Source organism: Austrofundulus limnaeus, unplaced genomic scaffold (assembly GCF_001266775.1).
Source record: "Austrofundulus limnaeus strain Quisiro unplaced genomic scaffold, Austrofundulus_limnaeus-1.0 Scaffold60, whole genome shotgun sequence".
Taxonomy (NCBI): Eukaryota; Metazoa; Chordata; class Actinopteri; order Cyprinodontiformes; family Rivulidae; genus Austrofundulus; species Austrofundulus limnaeus.
In genome coordinates, this window is record NW_013952462.1 from 1,085,377 (window position 1) to 1,094,198 (window position 8,822).

General features: G+C 39.5%; 1 protein-coding gene across 5 annotated transcripts in view; it reads right to left on the bottom strand.

Moving 5' to 3' along the window:
- Positions 1–2,508: 2,508 nt before the first annotated feature.
- The window catches only part of LOC106518382 (UPF0258 protein KIAA1024), an 18,627-nt gene continuing 12,313 nt past the window's right edge, over positions 2,509–8,822 (bottom strand). For 2 of the 5 annotated variants that reach the window (XM_014009652.1, XM_014009651.1), the window contains exon 20: positions 7,713–8,041. In XM_014009652.1, coding sequence (XP_013865106.1) covers positions 7,893–8,041 — 149 coding nt within the window. In that variant the 3' untranslated portion in view covers positions 7,713–7,892. Of the gene's footprint in view, positions 3,341–3,572; positions 3,792–4,160; positions 6,178–7,567; positions 8,042–8,822 lie in introns of those variants that run through there. The other 3 variants (XM_014009655.1, XM_014009654.1, XM_014009653.1) reach the window with 3 other exon arrangements.

Here is an 8,822-nt window from a genome sequence, read left to right on the forward strand (position 1 = left end):
TGTGTGTGTGTGTGTGTGTGTGTGTGTGTGTGCGCGTGTGTGTGTGTTTTGCTGTAGATATTTTTGGATAATTGCAGGTTAATCAAGAGTGTAAGAATGTCAGACTTGAAAACAGGAAATCATGCATAAAATCATTTGAAACAATCTGGAATTGTGTTTCCTGCCCATGGGATGCACATAGAAAGTATCATTCATCAGCCACTGCTGGCATTTCTGGGTGCAGAACTACTTTTGCTSTTGTTTTCTTTTAAAAGAGGATCACACTTGTCCACTGAATCAGCTGCAAAACTTACATGTATTCTGCTCGTAATTTTAACAGCTCACCAGCAGACTGAAGTTGTTTTGTGTGTACCTGCTGATTCTTTGTGTTTTAATGCGTATGTTATTTGATTTAGCATTCACCCCACCCAAAGTACTGCACACATGTACACATCCACAGTCCATTATAGTCYAACTGAAATAATAGGATGTGTCAGTCAATAAAACCTTTCAGTTTTCATCAATAATTCATGTCTGCAGGTACATTTATTGCAGTCATGGATCATTTAACTCTTAACACTCTCTTTTACACCAGACACTATACTTTTTTTTCAACTAAGTGGACTGTTTGTGCTACCTGTAAATCTTATCCCAGACTTGACAAAGGAAAGAAAGTAATTTAAATCATAGAGCAGTTCATCAGGAAAAACTGTTTTCATTTAGCATTGGTTCATGTTTTTAACTTTTAGACCTTCATATATGATGTATGATAATAAAATGTTTGTGAACGGGTAATTCCAGATTATTCAGACAGCAAACATGAATCAACATACTTTAATGTTGATGAAGTAGAGAAAACTCTCTACACCTTGTACAGACATTTAGTCTCTTTCAAAGTATTTGTAAGTTAGAACCTGGAGGTCTGGGTTTCATTTGTTTTGTAAAATGAGCATGAGACAACATTTTCCACTTTTAAATAAAATCCTTTTTAGTGTCTCATTAGTGTAAAATATTTCAGGATAATTCAATGTTCCCAAACTGTGATACAAGTGCCAGAAATTAAGTATTTATACATTAAAGCTAATTAACTCTAACTGTAAAAAATAGAAATAACTGTAAAGATTAGGAGTTCAAGCACATAATAGTACTGGTTTCAAAGGAAAACTACTTGAAACCAAACTGCAATGAATATTTCTAGTAACCTAAAATTTGTATTCACTGAAAAGCCAAGACTGTAATATATGGTGCTGCTGTCAGCACTGACTGTCTAGAACAATCGGATCTTACATGATACCCTCAAAATAGATTTTCATGTACTTTTCATATCTTAAAGCTTCCCAACGAACCAGTTTGATAACAAAAACTGTTTGAAGTAGAAAGTCAAGTATGAGAAATAAGCTGGTGCATGTCAACCAAAATCCAATCTCCTTTGTTTGTCTCAGGAGTTAAAATGTGAACATTTTTGCTTTTATTTAGTGATCAAATCATTTTCCTTGATTATGTCAGGTACATATGAAACATTTCATAACAGAGTTAAATGCTTTCATTGCTTGTCTAAATGGTGATACTTAAAGAGTTTAGTATTTTCTGAGGTGTTACTCATGAAAAGTTTGAGAATTACTGCTGTAATGCAGTGAAGTTTGAAAGGAAATACGTGCAGATTGTGCTGACTCCAGGGTCCAACTTCCTCAGTGGAACCAGTGGAGGGGGGGGGGGGGGGGTAATGGATCCATAAACGCCCCCAGGGGTACTGCTTGGCAGATATAAAGAGCAGCTTCTGAGGAGTATACAGTGAAGTAAAGCATACTCTCTTCACATCCTGCGCTGATCTGTGTACACAAGGCAAAACGAACTCATGAAGATTTGAGAAAACAGTTCATGGTGTCTGAGAACTTCAGTGTGTTCAAGTTTTAGCATTTTGTTTTCACTGAAAGTTGCATTTACAAAAATGTGGGTCAAACTGTTATATTATGTTTATATTTCTATTCCTTGTTATCTATTATTAGGTCATTAATCAAAATTAAGAATCTTTTAAAAAAGTGAATTGTGTAAAGTTTGTAAGGGAAGTATTTCATATCATCTTTTTTCAAATTCTTCTACCATACAAGTATGAAATCTTTGTTTCACTGTTTCAAAAGTGAATGCTGCAACTTAATGGGATGCTTGCACAACATGGAATGCCACCCGTTAGGTGAATGGAGATGGCTCCAGTAGAGCTGAGTGAACAGGGGGAGAAATATTGAGAAGCTTTAGGCATTTGAGTACTGTCAAAAGATAATGTGCATATATACTGTAGGTGCATTTCAGACTTCCCATCAATTGAATTAAAAGGGGAATCTCCCACTCAGTGAGTGTTTACTGGAAGAGGCTTCCTCTTTTCTTCACATCTAAAGCATCACCATCAACAACAATATTTCACTGGTGAAACTCGACACTTGGTAAACACTCTGCTCCACAAACAAAAACACATTTGAAAGGGGATTAGGTGAATTCTTTTTCTTCTTGATTCACAAAAAATGTGGAAAGGACTCTATAAAAAATAACATTTATTGATTCCAGCTTGTTTGAACAGTGCGTTTTACTTAAAGGAGGTACAAGAACATTCCAGGTCAAAGAAAATTACATCCCGGCTGTACACACAATCCATTATGAATTATTTTTATTTTTAACCTGATAATGAAACTTTCATCTGACATAAAAATAAAACTAGCCCTGTGTTGTTCTTAAGGGGAACAGCAAGAACAAGTCAGGCAGTGCTCAGAGCTGAAGCTGAATCACAATGCAAACAGTAACGGTGTTTATCAGAGAGAAGAAAGAGACATTGACACTTTTGAACTGGCTCAGGATCACTTTTAACATATTCTGTCCGAATAAAATAAAATAAAAATTAAACACTTAAAATCCTTATAATTCTTAACTCTATTTTGATAAGGAAGAAATAGTATGACATTTGATTTACACAAGGTTTAAATTCTGCTTTTCTGGTTTGACAACTTTTGACAAATCATGCTGATTAAACCGCTCACCAGTCCAGCTTTAATGTGTTACAGTCTCTGGTGCATTAGTCCTCTTGCAAGTTCCAGGAGGCAACAGATAGTTGCTAAAAAATGCATAAACATTTAAAGTGGCATGAAATATTTTTATGTGAATTGTTTTCTGTGGGTGTTTATGACTTTATAGTGCAAATGGGAATGACAATAATGAGGATAATTGTCACTACAACGGCAACGAGCGCAAGCAGTTTACAGATTTTGAGTCGACGACGATTAGCCTCCTTTCTCCTTAGAAGGGCGTCGTAGCCCGGAGTGTAAATGTCGTCCATCCAGAATTCTGTGTTGTTGGGGTTCAGAGACTCCTGACCCTGAGGAACAAAATTTTATTGCTTTATTTTTAGATGATGTATGATGAATGCAAAAAAGTAAAATAAAACACAACTCTGGATATCTTTCTATCAGATTAAAGTTAAAAAACATGTTTTAAAATCAGCAACCCCAAATTACTTCACAATTTAAAGATGAAACTTGTTCTATGTGGCAACAACTTTGAGAGAGTCTTTGCGCTATTTGAGTCCTTCAAGAGTCAACATTTCTCACCTGTAGGTCCAGAGGGGAGATCCGTGCCTCCCTGTCGTCTACAGTCCATATGGGTCTCCCTCTTCTCTCAGCCAGTCTGGGGTCAAGAACTTTCCCAGAGCCAAGACCCCCTGTCAGACTGCTATCTTTATGACGAAACAGAGAAGAGTTTAACACTTGTTCCATCATGCTGGTTGGCTTCTGTGAGATTAGGTTTGTGGTGCTGTCTGACTGATTTGCCTAGAATACAAATAGATAAAACACATATGGTTAAAATGTTAAACTAAATACTATCATGCACATCAATATGAACAAGAACGAAAACAACAATTCTCTGCAGATTTTAAGCACTACCCACCCTAATCAGTCTAATGAGCACAGATTCAAATAATCAAATCTGTTTCTTCTGCATAATACAGGGACGGAGACAGACACAGAAACTGTGGTTATAGACATTAATACACCTAATGTCATTTGCACTATTGGCTTCAAACTATTTGTAGTTCAGTGATGTTTATGTGTAACTCTCCTCTCATCAACCAATTAGACTACATGTAGAAATAGTAAAATAATAAAAAAGCATGCAGGATGTAGTATGAAAAAGTTTACCTGTCCAATTTTCCTTTGCGGTTCTGTCCCATCCTTACTTTTTGAGAATGCCACAGTCCAGTCTTTTGCAGAGTTAGAGGTATTTATCTGTTTGCTATCAGGCAGACTTTTTTCTTCAAGCTGTGTTTTGGAAGCCCGGCGAGAAGATACATCCTTCTTCCCTTCTTTTGCCCCCTTAGAGTCTGCCTGATTCTTGCTGTTTTCTGTCTGATCCCCCGGGGTGTTCCACCGGCTCCAGTCCAGACTACTTGTGCTAGTCCCAGGAAACAGATGTCCAGTGGCAGACAGAGGCTGAGGTTCTGATGACTCAGAGGGAGTTACAGGGTGGCTCATGAAAGAGGAGACACCACTAAGAGGCTCAAGCCATCGACCACCAGTGCCCTGTCCACTGCCAACAATAGGCTGCTGAATCTTTTCATCCAGTCGCTGCAAAGCAGAGAGTACCTGCGAAATCTCAGCCTTCACATCATTCAGTGAGTCCAGCTGTCTTTCTATCTGACTCATACGAAGCAACAGCTTACAGACACTGGCTTTAAGCCCATCGTCACTACTTTCCAAGGAATGAAAGAGTCTTTGCAGTTGACCTAGGCGACCACGTCGAGCCTCAGTGGTGTCCTGACCAGTATTACCATCACTGGGGTGCAGGACTCCCGTGGATCCACACATGCTTATGTCATCTAAGAAATGGAAGATTGCACTGATGTCATCCTCACAAAACTCAGGGTCATCTAATGAGGTCATAAAGGAGAAACGATCAGCATGTACCAGGCTACGAAGCCTTCGGGGGTCTGGTGGGTCAGTTTGTGTTCCTTGAGCTATCATTCTTTCACCTCCATTTGAAAGTACAACATTGGTGCTCTCACTTCCTGAGGACACCCCCAAATTGCTAATAGCAGGGGTAGATTGTCTTGGAAGTTGTCTCGCTTGTGATTCCATTCCCATATCAATGCTGCCCACACCTATCCGATCCTCTAGACTGTGACTCTTATTACTCCAGAGGGGTCTTTTTGTCCTGGGTGGTTGAAGATGCCGAGGAGATGGATCCGGGACTGACCCTGGTCCAAAATAAGTTGAGTCTTGCAGATCATCAATACTCTCATGCTTAGCTTTAGCCCGTTGTTCTGGTGAGAGGTGAACTGCTGTAGGCGATGGATAAGGATTAGGGATTACATCATAGCTATGATTGTCGAAGTCCATATGCCCTGTTTTGGGACTGGGAGATTCACTGCTGACAGTCACTTGGGGTATTAGAGGTGGCTGGTTATGGAAGTCCTTCTTGAAGGTGTTTCTCTTCTGGTCAACCGATGATCCTGGTTCAGCTTCAAAAACCTCCATAGTAGCAGAATCTCCACTTGACTCACTGTCTGTCTCCAAAGGCAGGTAGATGTTTTTCATTACCTCATCGAGGTTTGGACTGCTGGGGTATGAGTGTGTAGTATGAGGCAAGTCAAAAGACACAGCCCTTGTCCTGGCGGGAGGGGAGGGCACAAATGAGATTGGATCTGGGGGAAGACTTGCTCGCTTACGACTTGAGTAATTCGATGTTGGAAACAGCAAGTGCTGGTCGATAGACTTCCCACTGGAGTCAGAGTGGGCACGTGCTCGTTCTCGACCAGAAATGTTCAGTGGGTGGATACCAGGCAAAATGGGGCCTGGGGACTGGTCAACAGGCAGAATGGTTTGGGTTCTCATTGCACGGCTGTCATCAGAGGCCCCACCCGTCATCTGAATAAGATTGAAGATAGTTACTATGTCTGCAGCGACCCCTATGGGTGAAAGCCCCTGGCCTCTGGTGGAAACCCGGTCTCTGAATAAAGTGGCAGGGAAACAGGGGTCCCTGCTGGCAGCTGCAAACAGCAAACTCCTGAGCTCAATGAGATGGTCTAGGTCGAAGCGGGTGCTGACCATACGGCAGAGGTCCTGGAATGTTAACCACTGGCGCATATGGGTCAGTTCCTCCAGAATACCCAGAAGGACTCCAGGGTATTCCTGTTGCAGGTTAGCCATTGCTGCTCCACTGTCAAAAAGATTAAACAAAACTGTTTCAAGACAAAGATGGAACATTTTTAGTACCAACAAAACAACACAATTTTATGTGCTTGAAATATAAACTGTCCTATTAACAGTACTGTTATCTATGTATACAATGAGTGGAAGCTGGTATTCATTACAATATTTCATGATTATCCTAAATATCATAAACATCTTTATTGTATCATAAACATGGTTAATAGGATTACTAAGTACATAATCAATGTTTTTAAATTCGATCTTCCTCTGCTGCAGGTTGGCTCAGACTCAGAGTTTTTTGTTTCCGAAGAACTGATAGAAAATGTACAAGTGAAGTTCTCTTTCTTGAGATGGAGTGAAATAGTCAGCTGTTCAGGACTCTGACCTTAATTTGTGGTCCTAAAATAACTGGTCATCTGATTCAATGACGCCGTCACACTGCGCACATCCTTTCAGGGCATCTTTAATCTACTTATCTACCTGCTATTTTACTTCACAATTATGATCAAATATGTAATTTGTTTGGCAGGTTTAATTGTTGCGTAGATTTTGATGAGGGAGAGAATATTGCTGGCTATTATAGTTTACAGAAAAAGGCATAAAAAGACATGTTTTTATGTTTCTTTTCCCAGTTCTGACAAGATTTTTCTGCAAATACACTTTAGGTTGTAAACATTACATCAACACGTTGCAACAATTAATGTTTCTCATGTCCCATCTTACTTACCTGAATTTAACGATAAGGAATTAAAGTCACACCTGAATCCATTAAGAAAATGTACACTTATGATATAAACAAGTCATATTCCAGAAAAAGACTTCAGGTCGGCTCATCCTCTCGCACTCCTTTCAGGCATCTCCCTTTTAGTAAAGCGACTAGCCCAGAACCCAGGCAGGAGGAGAAAAAATTAGAAATCAGGTCATCTTCCCACAAGTCACTGCAGGTCCCTGAGGGACCTCAAAACACATCCAAACGGTTTCCCTTCCTCACAGATCAGTTGCAACGACACTCGTGAAGTCAATAACACATTTCTGATAGTATGCACACACACTGTTTACAGCTCATCCTGACATGTGTGTCTGAAACAGAATTAAGGCTCCAAGGTGAGCATACAATTAAAGGGCAAAATAAAAATTGATGTTTTTTTAATTGACACACACAAAAACGTCCACTCCTGACAGGAAACTCAACGGTCTGGGCTAAATTTCCCACTAGATTGCTGCACAAAGCAGTCTGCCAGACTCCCAGACTTTTCACCATTACTCTGCATTATCATTCATAAAAGGGGTGTACTTAAAACCCCATTAGTGCAAGAAAAAGGGCGAGGCTTTCATCGCTGAGTAGCAGCACTCGGCTACAATCAGGAAGGACATCTCTAATTCATCTAACAACTCACTGAGAGGAGGGGATCCATCATCCTCTGCACTCAGGAATCAATGCGGTGAAAGAGCCACGGCAGGGGTAAGTATGGGCAGTAATGCATTACTGTCAGGACCGCTGTGTTGCAGTTTTATTAGCTGGTTGAAAAGAAAGAACAACACTTGACACGCATTGAAAAGTTTTATAACTTTTCAGAGTAAAGAATTATTACAGAACATTTAGAAAATCAGAGATTATCAGAGGATAAAACTTGATAAATTTGCTTTACAAAACTAATTTTGGCAGCAGCCACAAAAATATTTTTTACAGCATATTATTGTATAAAAGTTTTTAGAAATATTTCAGCTGAGATGAGGCTCTCGATCTCTCTTCTTCTTTGGTCTTGATTTCCTTTTGGGTGGCACAAAGGATGGAGTCAGAGATGGATTTAAGGCAGGATCTAATGCGGGATTCATGGCTAGCAGGTCCAGTGTTGGAGTGCTAGGTTCGCCTATCAAAAAAAAAAAAAAATACACAACACAACACAATAAACAAGAAAATGTGATATGACATAAACAACTCAGGTTTTAGACTCAAATCACTAGGCTGTCAAAAAAAAAAAGAACCAAACTGATCAAGGAGGTAAATAATAGAATAAGAGTCACAGAAACAGTTTAATTAATCCTAACAAGTAGTTGTTTTAAATGTTCACATAAGACAACAGTGGTATTTGATTGACTATTTCTTTATAATGTATAAAACAAACCCATAAAAACATGCTGACAAGGCAATTTTATCATCCAGAAATAATTTAAAGACAAACAGAAATGACAACAAATTATGTGCCTTTAAGAATGTGGATTTCCTCCCAAAACCGCACAGCATCGATTTTCACACCAGAGTTAAGGTAGCCCATCCTTCCTCAACACAAAAAGGTCTTTCAGCGATGACCAAGTTATGAAAGAAGCGTTTGATGCTGCAGACGTGCTTTTCCGTGATTTTAAAAATAAAAGTGAGATTGTGTCAGCTATAAAGAGGTGCAATTGTCCAGGATGGTTGACATTGTGTCCAAATRCYTGTCCGTGTTTCTGCTGGACTGCTCTGGTGTTGAAAATGAGGTTTTGCTCTGCAAAATGACTTTAGGATCAAATCCTGAGCAACAAGTCGCATGGATGGAGAGTTCTGCAGTCTGCTGTCAGAGGAAACATATCCTAACATCAGGTAGAGACATTAATTTTTATATAGCCTGCATAAAAGGTTTTCTCCTCTAGATTTGTCACATTGTGTCTGTA